We start from the raw sequence: 20,808 nt of genomic DNA on the forward strand, positions 1-20,808 counted from the left end.
ATTAATTCTATACTCCTAAATCAGTGAAAATAATGCCACAAGAATTTCTTCTCCCAATTTAAGGCTGTTAGTGTGAAAAATTCAGAAAACCCAGCTCCACGTGGGGACATAAAACTGCTCCTCTCATGTATCTTAGCTCCCATCTGCCACCTTCCGATCTGCTTTGCCTGGAGCTATTCAAAATTTCTATCAGCCCTCAATCCTCCCTCTTACATCTCTGGACTTCAATTCCAAACACTCAGCACCTACATTTCTCCTCAGGGAACTGAAACAAAGTAATTGGGTAACACAGATAACACTGTACACATAATGCCCGTTATTGCCACGTCCACAGTCTGCGGACAGGAGAGGATGTGAGTGAGGGTCATGAAGGCCCGTTCTCCTTGTCTGGATCACATCCTTTCCGTATTCCCATGAACCTGGATGTGTCACTTCAGCCTCCACCCACATGCTGACCACTCCCTGCCAGGTTTTCCATTATCCCACTACTTACCAGACCTTAGTCTACCTTTCCTCCCCTACTCCCATCACCTTTCTGTCTCAGTGGAGTGCCATCAACAAGCCCTCTACAATCCCCATCCTAAATTCATCACCACTCACATTACAACACATTGAAACCTTGCTTCTCACCCTGCCACTTGAATGTGCACTTGTTCAGGCCAACAGTTTGTTCATTATTAAATTAAAAAAAAAAAAAAAAACTTCACTTTATGGCATTTAACTTTATCTTTTTTGTTTTTCTTTTTTTTTTTTCAGATTTATTTTATTTATTTGAAAGACAGAGTTACAGAGTGAGGTAGAGCCAGAGAGAGAGAGAAAGAGAGATCTGCCATCCACTGGTTCACTACCCATATGGCTGCAACGGCCAGAGCTGAGCTGATCCGAAGCCAGCAGCTTCTTCCAGGTCTCCCACACTGGTGCAGGGGCCAAGGACTTGGGCCATCTTCTACTGCATTCCCAGGCCATAGCAGAGAGCTAGATCGGGAGTGGAGCAGCCGGGACACGAACCAGCACCCATACAGGATGCCGGCGCTGCAGGCCACAGCTTTAACCCGCTGTGCCACAATGCTGGCCTCTTACCTTTTCTAAACAAAATGACACTGAGAAAGTTATTGTTTATGTTTTACTTATTTGAAAGGCAGAAACACAGATAAGGTAAATATTTTTGTAAACAAAAAACTACCTTTCATTTTATTGTCTTTAAAATATGCGTGACTGAGTAAAACACAAATTGTCTCACAGGAGACATAAAGTATACAGATGTGATTTACACAATGGCCGTTGAAGAATGATAGAGATGACAACATTCTAATGGGGGCTGGAGCTGTGACAGAGCAGGTAGAGCCACCACCTGTGGTGCCAGCATCCCACATGGGCACCAATCCAGATGGGCACCAGTTTGAGTCTTGGCTGTTCCACTTCCGATCCAGCTCTCTGCCATGGCCTGGGAAGGCAGTAGAAGATGGTCCACCAGTGCCACGGCTCACTAGGTAATCCTCTGCCTGCGGCACCGGCACCCCAGGTTCTAGTCCTGGTTGGGGCACCAGTTCTGTCCCGGTTGCTCATCTTCCAGTCCAGCTGTCTGCTGTGGCCCGGGAAGGTAGTGAAGGATGGCCCAAGTACTTGGGCCCTGCACTCACATGGGAGACCAGGAGGAAGCACCTGGCTCCTGGCTTCGGCTCGGTGCGGTGTGCCGGCCACAGCACACTGGCCGTAGCAGCCATCTGGGGGGGGGGGGGGTGAACCAAGGAAAAAGGAAGACCTTTCTCTCTCTCTCTCTCTCTCTAACTCTGCCTGTCAATAAAAAAAAAAAAAAAAGATGAGGTTCCAAGTGCTTGAGTCCCTGCACCCATTGTGGAAGAACTGCAGGAAGCTCCTGGCTCCTAGCTCTAGATCAGCCCAGCTCTGGCCATTGTGACCATTCAGAGAATGGACCAGCAGATGGAGGATCGATCTCTCTCTCTCTCTCTCTGCCTCTGCCTCTCCATAATTCTGCCTTTCAAGTAAATAAATAAAAAAAAAGTTCTAATGTCCTCATATTTTACAGGAGGTTACAATATTGTTTGAGTAAACAAAAAGTTATTTATGTTTGTAGCATTTTTTCAAACGCAAAAGAGTAATAACTATGAAGTCACCAGATGTTCAAATAATCCAAAAGTAGGTAGTACAAGAAGAAAGAAGGAGTATAAAAACAAAAGAAGAAGCAGAAAACCACAAAATTGTAGGCCTGATATAGGCAGGCGGATTGGATTAAATTGATAAGATGGGTGAGCTGGAGACCACGCCTTCACCCTGCCCCTGCCTGACCTCACCTGTATGCCCACCTGCCAATCAGACTACATAACCACTTTCCCTATGAAGTGAATAAAAGCCTGGAGCACGGTGGGCCCCTCCCTTGCTGTCCACTGCCTCTGCCTTCCTGCCTGGGCGCTCTGCTTCACATGACTCCGGGTTGCTCTCTGCCTGGTCTGGACCCAGCCTGTGCTTCTAGACTTCCTTCTCCCCTAATTAGAGCCCTCACTTTCCTGTGCATTTCTCCCACTGAATCAGTGTGAAAAACTTACCATTCGCCTGGCTTCTTTCAGCTGATATTCAGAGTTCTTATCTGAATAGACAGAACAAACTCTGAAAATATTAAAAATCAATAATAAGGCTGGGCGATATCAGGCCTAACTCTGATCAACAATTAGAGTAAATATTCAAATTAAAAGGCAGAGACTGTCAAACTGGAATTTTCTTTTTCAAAACAAAAAAGAAAAGATCCAACAATGCGCTGTTTACAGATGGTCTTTGGACTCAAAGATACAGAAAAGACTGCAAATGAAAGAGGAAAGAGGAGGAGACAAAGGAAGAAGGAAAGAGGTGGTGAACTTCGATGACTGGAAAAGCTGTTATACAGACAATAAGGTAAGAAAGCTGAGGGTACGTGGTAGGCCTGGAATAGCTCAGGGTTCTGGCCTTTCATACCCTCAGAAAAAAGAGACAGAGCAGACCTTTACAGAGACAGGTTAGTTTACTGAATCAAACAGGGGCAACTGTCTGTCCTTGTGAAAAGACTTGGTGCGGGGCCAGCACCATGGCTCACTTGGATAATTCTCCACCTGCAGCACCCGCATCCCATATGGGCGCCTGGTTCTAGTTCCGGCTGCTCCTCTTCCAGTCCAACACTCTGCTGTGGCCTGGGAGGGCGGTGGAGGATGGCCCAGGTGCTTGGGCCCCTGCACCCGCATGGGAAACCAGGAGGAAGCACCTGGCAACTGGCTTCAGATCAGCGCAGCGCTGGCCATAGCAGCCATTTGTGGGGTGAACCAATGTAAGGAAGACGTTTCTCTCTGTCTACACCTCTGTCTGTCAAATAAAAAAAAAAAAAAGACTTGGTGGGTTTTATCTGGTCTGGTTGCCAAGGGAACTTGGCACCAGGGGCTCTCCAGAAGCCTTGGAGGCCTTTCACTTATCTAGTTTTGTAAGCAGTTTTGCAGGGGCTAGACAGAGAAGGACCACGGTGGGGGTGGGAAGGTGACATTCTTGTGAGCAGTTTCGTCCTTTAATACTAGTATCAGACAACATAAATTTCAAAATAAAAGAAATCACCAGAAATAAGAAGGAACTTCCCCTAGTGATAAAAGGGTAAACATCAATAAAACATAAAAATCATAAATATAATTGCCTATTAATATCTTCATAAGACACCTCTCACAGCCATATCTAAAACTGGGATAGTTCCCAGGACACAAACCTCCTTCTTCACTCTGTATTTCCTCCCAGATAACTGCATTACACTCCCAATCCACTGGCTCATATCCAGACCTCCCTTCAGAACTATGTACTTGGCTTCCCACTGTTCTCGCCTGGCTTCTTTAGAAGGCATAGTTAATATAAGCAATAATTATAACACTGCATTATTGGATTTCTGACATGTACAGATGGAATACACACAGCATTAATAACATAAAGGAGTGAGAAGGAAAAAAAGCTGCACTGGAAGAAAATTTCCATAGTTTATTGGAATTAGGCTGAAATACACTGCAATATGATGCATATTTTAATCCCTAAGAACTAAAAATTTCAAGTTTAAAAAAATCAACACATAACACAAAAGGAGCAAAGGATGAGAATTTAAAAGACCTAAAACATTTAGAAAACAAATATCAAAAATGGCAGACATAATTTCAATCATATCAATAAGTACTTTAAATTAAAAGCACCAAACATTCAAACTAGATAAAAAGCAAGAGGTAATAATATGTTATCTTCAATAAACACACTTTGGATGCAAAGTACAAACAGGTTCAAAGTAAAATGGAGAGAGTGTAACATGCAAAGAGGAATCCGGAGGCAGCTGGACTGGCTATATTTTTATCTGGCAAAACAGCCTTTAAGTCTAGAAATACTACTGGAGACAAAGACAGAGATTGCATCACAATGATAGAGTCAAAGCGGCTGGAAGATGAAAGATCTACAAATGTATCCATAGCCAACAGCAGAGTCTAACAGAAGGAATGGGCCCAAAACTGCCAAAGTTAAAAAGAGTTCAACAGTAATAGGTGGAGAATTCAATACCCAGCTCGTAAGAACTCACAGAGCACCCAGACAGAAAATGAACAGGGTATAGAGTAACAGCAGCATCAACCAACTTGACCCGACATTTACAGAGTCCTCCACCCAGCAGATAAAGTAACAGCAGAGCACACATTCTTTTTTTTTTTTTTATTTTTTTTTATTTTTTTTTTTATCTTTTATTTAATGAATATAAATTTCCAAAGTACGTCTCATGGGTTACAATGGCTTTCCCCCCCATACCGTCCCTCCCACCCACCACCCTCCCCTTTCCCACTCCCTCTCCCCTTCCATTCACATCAAGATTCATTTTCGATTATCTTAGTATACAGAAGATCAGCTTAGTATACCTTAAGTAAGGATTTCAACAGTTTGTTCCCACACAGAAACATAAAGTGAAAAATAATAGATGATTTTTTTTTAAATGATGATGAAATCAGATCAGACCTATTGTCATGTTTAATCCCAGTGAGAGTCAAGTTGGGAATTGATAGTTTCTTTTTTTTTTTTTTTTTTTTTTAACAGAAGATCAGTTTAGTGTACATTAAGTAAAGATTTCAATCGTTTGCACCCCCATAGAAACACAAAGTGAAATATACTGTTTGAGTACTCGTTATAGCATTAAGCCTCAGTGTACAGCACATTAAGGACAGAGATCCTACATGAGGAGTAAGTGCACAGTGACTCCTGTTGTTGACTTTACAAATTGACACTCCTGTTTATGGCATCAGTAATCTCCCTATGCACCAGTCATGAGTTTCCAAGGCTATGGAAGCCCCTTGAGTTCTCCGACTCTTATCTTGTTTAGACAAGGTCATAGTCAAAGTGGAGGTTCTCTCCTCCCTTCAGAGAAAGGCACCTCCCTCTTTGAAGACCTGTTCTTTCCACTGGGATCTCACTCACAGAGATCTTTTTGCCAGAGTGTCTTGGCTTTCCATGCCTGAAATACTCTCATGGGCTTTTCAGCCAGATCCGAGTGCCTTTAGGGCTGATTCTGAGGCCAGAGTGCTATTTAGGACATCTGCCATTCTATGAGTCTGCTGAGTATCTCACTTCCCATGTTGGATCACTCTCCCCTTTATTTATTCTATCGGTTAGTGTTAGCAGATACTAGACTTGTTTATGAGCAGAGCACACATTCTTTTCAAGTATACATGCAGCATTCTTCAAAGAAGACCATACACTATCATAATATCTCATCACTATCATAATATCTCAATAAGTCAGACAGTATGTAGTCATAATAAAACTAAATTAAAAATCAACAAAAAGAAATGGGGGAGGGGATTGGCACTGTGGTGTAATGGGTAAAGCCATCACCTGCAGTGCCAGTATCCCATATGGCCCTCAGTTCGAATCCTGATTCCTCCGATTTCCATCCAGCTCTCTGCTATGGCTGGGGAAAGCAGTAAAGATGGCCCCAGCGTCTGCATGGGAGACCTGGAAGAAGCTCCTGGCTCTTGGCTCCTGGCTTCAGATCAGCCCAGCTCCTGCCATTGTGGCCATTTGGGGAGTGACCCAGCAGATGGAAGATCCTCTCTCTCTCTCTCTCTCTGTAACTCTTTCAAATAAATATATAAATCTTTAAAAAAAGAAAGAAATTTGGAAAATCCTGAAATACTAGGAAATTAACACACTTCCAAACAATCCATGAGTCCAAGAGAAACCACAAACTTAAACATATTTTGAACAGATTCAAACAAAAACACATCATATCACTTAGAGAATGCATTCAAATCACTGTTGACAAAAGAAAAGTCTCAGAACCAATAACCTAAGATCAATAAGACAGAAAAGCAGGGAAAATCAATAAACCAGACATTGGTTCTTTCACATAATACTGACATTTGGCTATACCAGGGTTTCTCAACCTCAGCTTCATGGACATTTTTAAGCAGATAATCCTTTCTTGCCAGGGGAGCAGAGAGGCGTGCAATACACTGTATAGTGTTTAACAGCATCTCTGATCTCTATCCAACAGCTTCCAGTTGCAACACCCCCAAAAAGCATTTTATGAACAAAACGGTGTCCAAACATTGTTAATGTCTCCTGGGGGGAAAAATGGAACAAAATCAACCCTGGTGACTCAGACCAAGCAAAAAAAGAGAGAAGAATCAAACTACCAAAATCAGGAATGAAGAGGGGACAGCCCTTGCCATTCTGTAGAAACTAATAAAAAAAATGTTGCCAACAAATTAAAATTAGAATATTTGCATGAAATAATTAAATGCTTTTAGCAAAAAATAAGGACAAATTACAGGAGGTACTGTGCATACTACAAATAAATAATCCATTATTAAAGACAGAATGTAATGAATCCAAGAAACACTAAGAGCAAACTGGAAATTTTGTTTCAACCGTTTGAATAAGGTGCAGTACAGGAGTTGGTTTGCACTTTTAATCATGTAAATACACATGTGTGCCTGCTGTAACAATTCTAACAGTATACAACATCTAAAGTAAAAGCAAGAGTTCACACTTCATTCCTCTCCATATCTAGTCCGCTGATACAATATTGCCAACAAGGTGTAAGGTAGCTTTCCTTTATGTGTGTGGGCACAGCCCGTTCCTGCAAACATCACATATAATCACTGATTCTGTACAAAAACAAGACTATACCTACAGAGTTACATGAACCAAAGGGACTTGCTTGTCATTCAATATATTACATGTAGGCCTCCAGGACAATTCATATACTTCCACCAATGAACCATTATGTTCCACATGATAATTTTTTTCAGTGCCCATTAATAAATTCTATAGAAACACAGCCATACCTGTCCATTTATGTATCATCTATGGCTGTTTCTGTGCTACAGGGCAGAGTGCAGTAAATGTGACAAAGGCTATATGGCCCACAAAACCCAACACATATGCTATCTGGCCCTTCACTTAGTAAGCTTGGCATTCTCTGCTTTAAAGCAGTGGCTTTCAATTTTGGAGTCACCTGGAAAGCATTAACAATGATGATTAAATTGGTTGTGGGTGAGCCTGGGTGTTAGGATTACAAGACCCATCATATTTGATTTATTATTGATAACACTTGCATAATATGGCTATCAAGGTCTAGTTTGGCTATATTAAAATGTATCTAACCATTCTCTCGATGGACATTTAGACTGTCTCTTGATCTCTGATCTTACAAATAATATTGCAATAAATACTATCAATATCTTTCTTTTAAAAAAAGATTGTTTGTTTGAAAGGCAGAGTTAGGTTACTGGGTTAAGCCACTGCCTGCAGTGCCGGCATCCCATAAGGGCACAGTTCAAGATCCGGCTGCTCCGCTTTCTGTCCCACTATCTGCTATGGCCTGGGATAGCAGTAGAATGGCTCAAGTACTTGGGCCCCTGCACCTGCGTGGGAGACCCGGAGGAAGTTCCTGGCTCCTGGCTTCAGATCAGCGCAACGCTGCTTGTTGCGGCCATCTGGGGAGTGAACCACTGGTTGGAAGACCGCTTGCTCACTCACTTGCTCTCTCTCTCTCTCTGCCTCTCCTTCTCTCTGTAACTCTTTCAAATAAAATAAATCTTAAAAAAAAAAAAAAAGAAAGGCAGAATTAGAGAGAGAGAGAGAGAGAGAGAGAGAGAGAGAAAGTATCCACTGGTTCACTCCTCAAATGGCTGCAATTGCTGGGTCTAACCCAGGCCAAAGCCAGGAGCCAGGAGCTTTTTCCAGGTTTCCCATGTCAGTGCAGGGAACCAAGGACTTGGGCCATCTTCTGCTGCTTTCCCAAGTGTATTAGCAGGGAGCTGGATCAGAAGTGGAGCAGGGGCCGACGCTGTGGCATAACAGGTAAAGCTGCTGCCTGCAGTGCCGGCATCCCATGTGGACGCCGGTTCGAGTCCCAGCTACTCCACTTCCAATCCAGCTCTCTGCTATGGCCTGGGAAAGCAGTAGAAGATGGCCCAAGTCCTTGTGCCCTTGCACCCGCATGGGAGACCCAAAAGAAGTTCCCAGCTGCTGGCTTCAGATCAGCGCAGCTCTAGCCGCTGCAACCAACTGGGGAGTGAACCAGCAGATGGAAGACCTCTGTCTCTCTCTCTCTCTCTCTCTCTCTTTCTGCCTCTCCTTCTCTCTCTGTGTAACTATTTCAGGTAAATAAATAAAATTTTTTTTAAAAAATCTTTTTTTCATTAGCATTTCCTAAAATTTAAGAAGGTAAAGAAACATTTCAATATTTTTATTGGTTGTTTGCATTTCTTTCTCTTTAAATTACAAATTCCTAATCTCTGTTTTCCAAATGGATACCCAATAGGGTTATCCTACAAATGACAAGATGATCTTTCATTACTAATTTATACTATGTTGGCTGGCTAATCAAAAGTACCATAAACAGTGCTTATGTTACACAAGCCCAGGGGACAATATTCAAAGGGCAGTGGATGACAGGGTGGGAGGAGGTGGCAAGTCTCCGGCAGTGGTAATGGCTGTGAGCATGTCTGGTGGAGATGTATCAGAGGGGGCTTCCGGGCCATGATGGGAGGGGTCTACAGTGGTGGGAGGAATGGACAAAAGTGTTATGCGTAAGTGGGGGATTTGGTTTCTTCTGTTTTTGTTGAGTTGTTGGGTTTTTGAAAGGACTCATTTCATATGACAATATAGTGAATAAACCTGACACGTTTAACTTGGCACTGAGACAATGAGCATCCTTCTGTGGCGCATTCGCTGATAAGCACTGTATTTCCAAGGCCTAGAATCCAATATTCATACTCTGAATTACAAAGTGCAGGTATTTTAAATTTTGATAGAAACAAACACGATCTGAAGAGACCTTACTGGGTTTTGGTGGTGGTGTCAACCATCTTCCAAACACACAGACTGTACAGAATGAAGTTCTCAAGTAAAGTAAGGGTCAATGATCAGGAAGAAGGGCTAACAACCACTGAGCTCCTGAGAACACTCTTGTTTTGAGACCTGGAACTCCAGGGTAATGAAACATTAACAAAGTCAAAATAAAGATATAACTGCTAAGGGACCAGCACTGTGGCACAGAAAGTTAAGCCTTTGCCTATGATGCTGCCACACTGGTATTCCATATCAAAGCACAAGTTCAAGTCCTGGCTTGCTCCACTTCCAGTCCAGTTCCCAGCTAATGCTGCTGGGAAAGCAGTGGAAGATGACTCAAGTACTTGGGTCCCTGCCAGCCAAGTGGGAGGCCCAGATGGACTTCCAGGCTCCTGGTTTCCACCTGGCCCAGCCCTGACCATTGTGGTCATTTGAGGAGTAAACCAGCAGACAGGAAGATCTCTTTCCCTTTCGGTACCTTCCTCTCTGTGTGTCACTCTGCCTTTCAAATAAATAACCTTTTTAAAAATTGTGAATTGGCAAAACAATTAGAATCATACCATGCAGCTTCCCAGACCACAGCAGAATGAAGCTGGAAATTAGCAACTCAGGAATCCCTAGAGAGTAATGCAAACACTTGGAGACTGAACAACATGCTCCTGAATGAACACTGGGTCATAGAAGAAATCAAAAGAGAAATCAAAAACTTTCTGGAAGTAAATGAGGATAATAACACAGCATATCAAAACTTATGGGATACAGCAAAAGCAGTGTTGAGAGGAAAGTTTATAGCAATAGGAGTCTACATCAAGAAATTGGAAAGGCACCAAATAAATGAGCTTTCAACGCATCTCAAGGATCTAGAAAAACTGCAGCAAACCAGACCCAAATCTAGTAGAAGAGAAATAATTAAAATCAGAGAAGAAATCAACAGGATTAAATAAAAAAAAATACAAAAAATCTGCCAAGCGAAGAGCTGGTTTTTTGAATAAATAAATAAAACTGACACACCATTGGGCCAACTAACTAAAAAAAGAAAAGACCCAAATCAATAAAATCAGAGATGAAGAAGGAACGTAACAACAGACACCACAGAAATAAAAAGAATCATCAGAAATTACTACAAAGAGCTGTATACCAGCAAACAGGAAAATCTATCAGAAATGGATAGATTCCTGGACACATGCAACCTACCTAAATTGAACCAGGAAGACATAGAAAACCTAAATAGACCCATAACTGAGAAAGAAATTGAAACAGTAATAAAGGCCCTCCCAACAAAGAAAAGCCCAGGACCAGATGGATTCACTGCTGAATTCTAACAGATATTTAAAGAAGAACTAACTCCAATTCTTCTCAAACTATTCAGAACAATTGAAAAGGAGGGAATCCTCCCAAATTCTTTCTATGAAGCCAGCATCACCTTAATCCTTAAGCCGGAGAAAGATGCAGCATTGAAAGAGAATTACAGACCAATATCCCTGATGAACACAGATGCAAAATGCCTCAATAAAATTCTTGCCAATAGAATACAACAACACATCAGAAAGATCATCCACCCAGACCAGGTAGGATTTATCCCTGTATGCAGGGATGGTTCAACATTCGCAAATCAACCAATGTGATACACCACATTAACAGACTGCAGAAGAAAAACCATATGATTATCTCAATAGATGCAGAGAAAGCATTTGATAAAATACAACACCTTTTCATGATGAAAACTCTAAGCAAATTGGGTATGGAAGGAACATTCCTCAATACAATCAAAGCAATTTATGAAAAACCCACGGCCAGCATCCTATTGAATGGGGAAAAGTTGGAAGCATTTCCAGTGAGATATGGTACCAGGCAGGGATGCCCACTCTCACCACTGCTATTCAATATAGTTCTGGAAGTTCTTGCCAGAGCCATCAGGCAAGAAAAAGAAATCAAAGGAATACAAACTGAAAAGGAAGAAGTCAAACTATCCCTCTTTGCAGACGATATGATTCTTTATTTAGGGGATCCAAAGAACTCTACTAAGAGACTATGGGAACTCAAAGAAGAGTTTGGCAAAGTAGCAGGATATAAAATCAATGCACAAAAATCAATAGCCTTTGTATACACAGGCAATGCCACGGCTGAGAAAGAACTGCTATGATCAACCCCATTTACAATAGCCACAAAAACAATCAAATACCTTGGAATAAACTTAACCAAGGACGTTAAAGATCTCTACAATGAGAATTACAAAATCTTAAAGAAAGAAATAGAAGAGGATACCAAAAAATGGAAAAATCTTCTATGCTCATGGATTGGAAGAATCAACATCATCAAAATGTCCATTCTCCCAAAAGCAGTTTATAAATTCAATGTAATACCAATCAAAATACCAAAGACATTCTTCTCAGATCTGGAAAATATGATGCTGAAATTCATACGGAGACACAGGAGACCTCCAATAGCTAAAGCAATCTTGTACAACAAAAACAAAGCCAGAAGTATCACAATACCAGATTTCAGGATATACTACAGGACAGTTGCAATCAAAAAAGCATGGTGCCGGCGCCACAGTTCACTAGGCTAATCCTAAACAAAAAAAGCATGGTGCCGGAACACCACGTTCGAGTCCCGGTTGGGGCACCGGATTCTGTCCCGGTTGCCCCTCTTCCAGGCCAGCTCTCTGCTGTGGCCAGGGAGTGCAGTGGAGGACTGCCCAAGTGTTTGGGCTCTGCACCCCATGGGAGACCAGGAGAAGCACCTGGCTCCTGCCATCGGATCAGCACGGTGCGCCAGCCGCAGCACGCTGGCCGCAGCAGCCATTGGAGGGTGAACCAACGGCAAAAAGTAAGACCTTTCTCTCTGTCTCTCTCTCACTGTCCACTCTGCCTGTAAAAAAAAAAAAAAAAAAAGGCATGGTATTGGTACAGAAACAGATGGATAGATCAATGGAACAGAACAGAAACACCAGAAATCAACCCAAACATCTACAGCCAACCTATGTTTAATCAAGGATCTAAAACCAATCCCTGGAGTAATGACAGTCTATTCAATAAATGGTGCTGGGAAAATTGGATTTCCACGTGAGAATCATGAAGCAAGACCCCTACCTTTCACCTTACACAAAAATCCACTCAACATGGATTAAAGATCTAAATCTACGACCCAACACCATCAAATTATTAGAGAACATTGGAAAAACCCTGCAAGATATAGGTAGCAGCAAAGACTTCTTGGAAAAGACCCCGGAAGCGCAGGCAGTCAAAGCCAAAATTAACATTTGGGATTGCATCAAATTGAGAAGTTTCTGTACTTCAAAAGAAACAGTCAGGAAAGTGAAGAGGCAACCGACAGAATGGGAAAAAATATTTGCAAACTATGCAACAGATAAAGGGTTAATAACCAGAATCTACAAAGAGATCAAAAAACTCCACAACAACAAAACAACCCACTCAAGAGATGGGGCAAGGACCTCAATAGACATTTTTCAAAAGAAGAAATCCAAATGGCCAAGAGACACATGAAAAAATATTCAGGATCACTAGCAATCAGGGAAATGCAAATCAAAACCACAATGAGGTTTCACCTCATCCCAGTTAGAATGGCTCACATTCAGAAATCTACCAACAATAGATGCTGGAGAGGATGTGGGGAAAAAGGGACACTAACCCACTGTTGGTGGGAATGCAAACTGGTTAAGCCACTATGGAAGTCAGTCTGGAGATTCCTCAGAAACCTGAATATAACCCTACCATACAACCCAGCCATACCACTCCTTGGAATTTACCCAAAGGAAATTAAATTGGCAGACAAAAAAGCTGTCTGCACTTTAATGTTTATCACAGCTCAATTCACAAGAGCTAAGACCTGGAATCAACCTAAACGCCCATCAACAGTAGACTGGATAAAGAAATTATGGGATATGTACTCCATTGAATACTATACAGCAATAAAAAAAAATGAAATCTGGTCATTTGAAACAAAATGGAGGAATCTGGAAAACATTATGCTGAGTGAAATAAGCCAGTCCCAGAGGGACAAATGTCATATGTTCTCCCTGATCAGTGACAACTGACGGAGCACCAAAAAGGAAACCTGTTGAAGTGAAATGGACACTATAAGAAATGGTGACTTGATCAGCCATGGTCCTGACTGTTGATGAACAACTTAATACATTATCCCTTTTAGTATTTTTTTTTTTACTTAATACTATTGGTTGAACTCTGTAATTAATACACAATTATTCTTAAGTGTTGAAATTTAACTGAAATGTGATCCCTGTTAAATATAAGAGTGGGAATAAGAGAGGGAAGAGATGTACAATTTGGGCCATGCTCAATAGGACTTGCCCCAAATGGCAGAGTTAGAAACGTGCCAGGGTATTCCAATTCAATTCCATCAAAGTGGCATGTACCAACGCCATCTCACGAGTCTAAGTGATCAATTTCTGTTCACAATTGATCACACTGATAGGTCTAAGAGTCAAAGGGATCACATAAACAAGACTAGTGTCTGAAAATACTAACCAATAGAATTAAAAAAAGGGGGAGAGAACGATCCAACATGGGAAGCGGGATACACAGCAGACTCAAAGAATGGCGGATGTCCTAAATAGCACTCTGGCCTCAGAATCAGCCCTAAAGGCATTCGGATCTGGCTGAAGAGCTCATGAGAGTATTTTAGGCATGGAAAGCCAAGACGCTCTGGGGGAAAAAAATTACAAAAACCTATATGAAAGATGTCTGCGAGTGAGATCCCAGTGGGAAGAACGGGTCATCAAAAAGAGGTACCTTTCTCTGAAGGAAGGAGAGAACTTCCACTTTGACTATGACCTTTTCTAAATAAGATCAGAGTCAGTGAACTCAAAAGGCCTCCATATCCTTGGCAACTCATGACAAGAGCCTAGGGAGATTACTGACACCATAAACAAGAGTGTCAATTTGTTAAGTCAACAAAAGGAGTCACTGTGCACTTACTCTTCATGTAGGATCTCTGTCCTTAATGTGTTGTACATTGTGATTTAATGCTATAACTAGTACTCAAACAGTATTTTACACTTTGTGTTTCTGTGTGGGTGCAAACTGTTGAAATCTTTAATATATGCTAAATTGATCTTCTGTATATAAAGATAATTGAAAATGAATCTTGATGTGAATGGAATGGGAGAGGGAGCGAGAGAGGGGAGGGTTGCGGGTGGGAGGGAAGTTATGGGGGGAAAAATCCATTGTAATCCATAAGCTTTTCTTTGGAAATTTATATTCATTAAATAAAAGTTTAAAAAAAATTGTGAATTGGGGCCCCCCTGAACTGTGGCACACCAGGAAAAGCTACCACCTGCAGTGTGTGGCACAGCAGGTAAAGCGACCACCTGCAGTGTCAGCATCCCATATGGGCACCAATGCAAGTACCAGGTGCTCCACTTCAACTCAGCTCCCCGCTAAGGAGCCTGGGAAAGCAGCAGAAAATGACCCGAGTGCTTAGGCCCCTGCATCCACATGGGGGACCTGGAAGAAGTTCCTGGCTCCTGCCTTTGGACTCACTCAGCTCTGGGTGTTGCAGCTTTTTGAGGAGTGAACCAGTGGCTAGAAGACACCCCCCCTCCCCGTGTCTTCCTCTCCCTCTCTATAATTCTTGCAAATAAATAAATGAATCTTTTTAAAAGAATTGGGAATTGTCTGGACCTTAATTTTAACAAAAATGCCATTAAAGTGTTGCCAGTAAGTATTAAGCTAGTTGCTGATTTTCCCCTGATTGAGACACACACACACACACACAGAAATCACACACAGGTTTTGGAATGTTAACAAAGTCTTTTATTGTTAATATCCACTGAGATAATTACATGGATTTTATTCAACTTGTCCAAATAATGTTATACCAATATACTTCCTTACATTAAATCATTTGTATTTGTATTCATTTTCTTTAGCAGTGATCTTCATTTCTCTTGTACCCTTGTCAAGGTTTGACATCAAGTTAATATTACTAGCTTCATAAAACAGAAATAATTACAAGTGACATCTACTGAACATTTTTAATACTCATTTTCATGCTGTTCATGTGAATTTCATCACAGTCCCATGATATCTGTTACCTCTCTTCCAGAGATGCTGTAGCTAAATCCTAGAGATTCAGTAACTTCCCTAAGGAACCCATGCACTGAGGGCAGAGGTGAATTTCAAGGTGGGGGCATGCTAATAACCAACATTCCATGCTACTTGACACCTTTCTGTCAACATTCTATGGAGACTCACCCTGGGGTTACTTGATGGGCTAGGAAAGTCTCTAGCTAAGGGTGTTGCAAATTCCCCAGCTCTGCCAACAACTGGGAAAATCTGCTAGACCACAAGAAAGCTGACCCTTTGCAAGCTGGACATTCAGATTCTAGTCCATTCTGCAAGCAGTCAGCCTCTGGCTGTCCTGCCCACCTGCTGCGTCCCTGCAGCCTGTACAGTACATCTACCTCTGCTCTCTCCATCAGGATGGCAACACACTCTACAACCACAAGCAACACTGGAATTCAGAACTTTCTAAAAACGGGGCAGTGAGAACCATACATCAGTAAAATTGTAATAATCAAAAATAATGTATTGCGGCCGACACTGTGGCGCAGCAGGTAAAGCCGCCGCCTGTAGTGCTGGCATCTGATATGGGTGCCAGTTTGAGTCCTAGCTGCTCCACTCCCAATAAAGCTTGCTGCCATGGCCTGGGAAAGCAGTAGAAAATGGCCCAAGCCTTTGGGCCCCTGCACCCGCATGGGAGACCTGGAAGAAGCTCCTGGCTTTGGATAGGCTCAGCTCTGGCCAGTGTGGCCAATTAGGGAGTGAACCAGTGAATAGAAGACCTCTCTCTCTCCCCCTCTCTCTGCCCCTCCTGTTTCTGTGTAACTCTGACTACCAAATAAATAAATCTTGGGGAAAAAAAAAAAAACACAATGTATTGCGGATCAGTCTCCTCCAAAGTTCTTCAGTTTTCTACTTGTTGAGCAAATTTAATAAAGTTCAGTTTTTATAGATAATCACAGATTTATCAAGTTTGAACATTCCTAGCATCTACTTTTAAATAACTTTTAGAAAGCACTCCAAAAAGCAAAGGACAGACTCAAGTTTACCTTGACTTTGAGCAAGATGAAGAATCTTTGATGTGACATATCTGGCAGTATCCGATTCTGCTGATTCAGTGTTTATCTTCTCCAGCTGAGCCAGGAGTCCCACAATCCGAGAATTATTGGCAAGGCTAAAAAAAAAAATGTTATCTTACATCAGGATACATTCTAAACCAACTGTAAAGTCAATACTACAAGATCATTGTTTAAAAAAAATTTGCACTCTTCTAAAAACATTAAGCTTTTACACACATGACATTTCCTTACATTTCCTTATTGCTTTATAACTTAATATTGTTAAATTTCTACTGACTTAAGCAAGCAATTCATTCTATTCCAGAAAATCATAAATCACAAATACGTACTCAATAGTAATCTTACATCTTTTTTTCTCCCTCTGTCTGCTGAGACTTGCTTTATGGCCTAGCATGTGCTCAATCCTAGAGAAAGTTCCATGCACTGGTGAGAAAAATGTGTATTTGGAGGCTACAGGGTGGAAGGCTCTGTAGGTATCTGTTAAGTCCATTTGGTCCATAGTGTCAATTAACTCTACTGTTTCCTTGCTAATTTTCTGTCTGGTTGAACTGTCCCTTGGTCAAAGTGGGATACTGAAGTCCCTCATTACTACTGTATTGGAGTCTATGTCTCCCTTTAGATCCATTAACATTTCTTTTCAATAGCCAGGTGCCTTGTAATTAGGTGCATATACATTTATAATAGTTACACCTTCCTGTTGAATTGATCCCTTAATCATTACATAGTGCCCTTCTTTGAGTCTTTTAACAGTTTTTGTGTTAAAGTCTATTCTGTCCTATATTAGGATGGCTACATCAGCTTTTTGGTTTCTGTTAGCATGGAATACCTTTTTCCATCCTTTCACTTTCAGTCTGCATGCATCTCTGTTGGTGAGATGTGTTTCTTGTAGGCAGCAAAGAGATGGGTTTTGTTTTTTAATCCATTCAGCCAATCTGTATCTTTTAACTGGAGAGTTGAGTCCATTTACAGTCAAGGCGACTATTGATAAGTAATTTTGATAAGTAAATTTGATAAGTAATTTTGCTCTGCCATTTTTCCGAAAACATTACTTTTTTTACTTCGGATTTCCTTTGACTTTTACTGGGAGATTTTCTTCCTTCACCTTCTTTCGTAGTGATGGCCATGTTTCGGTGTTTCTGTGTTCAGCACATCATTAAGCATCTTCTGCAGGGCTGGATGGTTGGTGACAAAGTCTTTCAACTTCTATTTGTTATGGGAAGTCTTTATTTCACCATCACTCACAAATGAGAGATTTGCAGGGTGTAGTATTCTGAGTTCACAGTTTTTTTTCTTTTCTTTTTTTTTTTTGTTTTTGTTTTTTGTTTTGTTTTGTTTTGTTTTGTTTTTGACAGGCAGAGTTAGACAGTGAGAGAGAGACAGAGAGTAAGGTCTTCCTTCCGTTGGTTAACCCCCCAAATGGCTGCTATAGCCAGCACACTGCACTGATCCGAAGCCAGGAGCCAGGTGCCTCCTCTTGGCTCCCATGTGGGTACAGGACCCAAGCACTTGGGCCATCCTCCAGTGCCTTCCCGAGCGACAGCAGAGAGCTGGACTGGAAGAGGAGCAACTGGGACAGAACCAGTGCCCCAACAGGACTAGAACCCAGGGTGCCGGCGCCACAGGCAGAGGATTAGCCAAGTGAGCCATGGCGCCGGCCAGTTTTTTTCTCTTAAGACTTGGAATGTATCTTACCATTCTCTCCTAGCCTGTAGGGTTTCTGATGAGAAGTCAGCTGTGTGTCTAATTGGAGATCCTCTGAAAGTAATCTGGCATTTCTCTTGTGCACATTTTAGAATCTTCTCTTTATGTTTTACTGTGGAGAGTTGATTACAATGTGTCGATGAAGATATTTTCTGGTCATGTCTATTAGGAGTTTTATGTGCTTCCTCTACTTGGATGTCACTTTCTTTCTCCAAATGAGGGAAGTTTCCTCTTATTACTTCACTAAAAAGGCCCTCTAATGCTTTCTCTCTTTCCACACATTCCGGAACTCCTTAGATCCATCCATCAATCATAACACCACACAAAACCTTGTATATGTGCGTGTGTACATACATGTGTGTATGCATTCATCTGTGTTTGTGTCACAACAGTTTGAACTCAGAAGTAGATAAGAGACTTCTGCTTTCTTCCATTAAACCAAATATAACAGAGATCTACAAAAATGTTGTCAAACTATGTCACTCTTCTTACTAAATAAGTTTGCTTTGGTAAATGAGTTATTTTCAATATAAAAATGTTATATGATATGCAATGAGTTTATTTTTTAAATTAATTAATATTTTAGTTTCTCAGTTTTAATTTATAATATGATAAATAACAGATAAAATAATCCATGTAAACAAAAGCTTTTTGGAGTCATCATTAATTTATGAACACAAAAAGATTCTGAAGTCAAAAAGTTTGAGACTGGGGCGCAGCACTTGTGGTGCAGTGGGTAAAGCCACCATCTGCAGTGCCGGCATCCCATATGAGTGCTGGCTCAAGTCCCTGGTTGCTTCACTGCCAATCCAGCTCTCTGCTATGGCTTGGAAAGTAGAAGATGGCCCAAGTGCTTGGGCACCTGTACCCATGTAGGAGACCCAGAAGAAGCTTCTGGCTCCTAGCTTCAGCCTGACCTGGCCCTGGACATTGTAGCCATCTGGAGAGTAAACCAGTGGATGGAAGGTCGTGCGCGCACGTGCTCTTTCTCTCTCTCTCTCTCACACACACACACACACAAACTCTGTGCCTCAAATAAATAATCTTAAAAAAAAAAAAAAGTTTGAGACTGCTGTTCAAGCTAATCTCACACATTCTGTGCTCGTAACTCCGAACTGACCCCTTCTCCAAAATACCGCTGTTCTTTTTGGCTGAAAATGGGGTTTAAGACATCACAATTTATACACTGGAAAGCAAACACATCTTTTTAAAAATTTTCTACAACCCAGATTTGAGAGAAATTCACACTAATGGAAACCAAAACTCTGAAATTCAGTAACTGAGCATTCTGTTTTCTCCCATTCTGTTTCTCTTAAAAAGTCACCCTGTTGGGGCCAGCTTTGTGGCATAGTGGATAAAGCCGTCACCTGCAATACTGGCAACCCGTATGGGTACCAGTTCATCTCCTAGCTGTTTCACTTCCAATCCAGCTCCCTGCTAATGGTCTGGGAAAGGAAGTAGAAGATGGCCCAAATGTTTGGGCCCCTTCACCCATGTGGGAGACTTCATTTTGATCTCTGTTTTGTTTTTAAAGATTTATTTTATTTATATGAAAGTCAAAGTTACAGAGAGAGGTAGAGACAGAAAGAGAGGTCTTCCATCCGCAGGTTCACTCCCCAGTGAACTCACTGGGCTGGAGTTCACTCACTCACCGCTGGAGCTATGCTGATCCAAAGCTAGGAACCAGGAGCTTCTTCTGGGTCTCCCATGTGGGTACAGGGGCCCAAGGACTTGGGCCATCTTCTACTGCTATCCCAGGCCATAGCATAGAGCTGCATCGGAAGTGGAGCAGCCGGGACTCGAACCAGCTCCCATATGGGATGCCAGCACTTCAGGTCAGGGCATTAACCCGCTGCTCCACAGCACCAGCCTCTCATCTCGATCTTGATCTCTCTCTGTTTCTCCCTCTCTATCGGACTTTCAAATAAACAAATACACTTTTAAAAAAAAAGAAAAAGTCAACTGTTATTTTTCAGGAGCTAGTGAAATATCTACTACTCAAAAAATTCAATATAAAACACTCATACACAAAAAAAGACACTGAACACAGGGCATATTCCATTTGAAATTAACATCCTGCTTTGTCAGGAACCCTGAAAAGTTAAGCCATTACCAAAAAAATCTTCCACCTACATGATTCCTTTACAAGAATCAAGTTCTTGGAAATAATGGAAGGACAGATTAATTTTCTAAAGGAAGGCAAATAAACAGATATTCAGAGTACAGATACATGACTTTCCCTATTTCTATCTTTCTCATCAACAACATGAAAACTGGAGAACTTCACATTCCAAAGCACTCCCCAAGGCAGTTCACTGAAGACTGTCGACACCAGCATCGAGGGAGTCACAGGGCGAACACCAGAGGGCGGCTTTACGTTTGAGTGACTGTTAGACTGAATTGGAAGAGAAAAGCTTGTATGTCCTGGGCAATCTGAGACTGCGCTGCAAAGCAGGAACATTTCAAATCAAGACACTAAGAAGATGTCTCTTCCCTGCCTTACTAATTTATTTTTAGACCAAATCAAAATGAGATTGAGCCTAACCTTAGGAGATTCCATTTATAATTAAATGTTACGCATGGTACAGGAAGAAAATCATGCAATTAAAAATATGATCAATGAGAAACACACTGAGTCA

General features: G+C 41.6%; 1 protein-coding gene across 14 annotated transcripts in view; it reads right to left on the reverse strand.

Annotated features, from left to right (window-relative positions):
- The window catches only part of AGTPBP1 (ATP/GTP binding carboxypeptidase 1), a 183,332-nt gene that overhangs the window by 125,063 nt on the left and 37,461 nt on the right, over positions 1 to 20,808 (reverse strand). For 11 of the 14 annotated variants that reach the window (XM_070049190.1, XM_070049173.1, XM_070049170.1 and 8 more), the window contains one exon: positions 16,439 to 16,563. In XM_070049190.1, the coding sequence (XP_069905291.1) occupies positions 16,439 to 16,563 (125 nt within the window). Of the gene's footprint in view, positions 1 to 2,564; positions 2,584 to 16,438; positions 16,564 to 17,294; positions 17,940 to 19,821; positions 20,107 to 20,808 lie in introns of those variants that run through there. The other 3 variants (XM_070049216.1, XM_051833749.2, XM_070049227.1) reach the window with 3 other exon arrangements.

This window comes from Oryctolagus cuniculus, chromosome 1 (assembly GCF_964237555.1).
Source record: "Oryctolagus cuniculus chromosome 1, mOryCun1.1, whole genome shotgun sequence".
In the NCBI taxonomy this organism is placed as follows: domain Eukaryota; kingdom Metazoa; phylum Chordata; class Mammalia; order Lagomorpha; family Leporidae; genus Oryctolagus; species Oryctolagus cuniculus.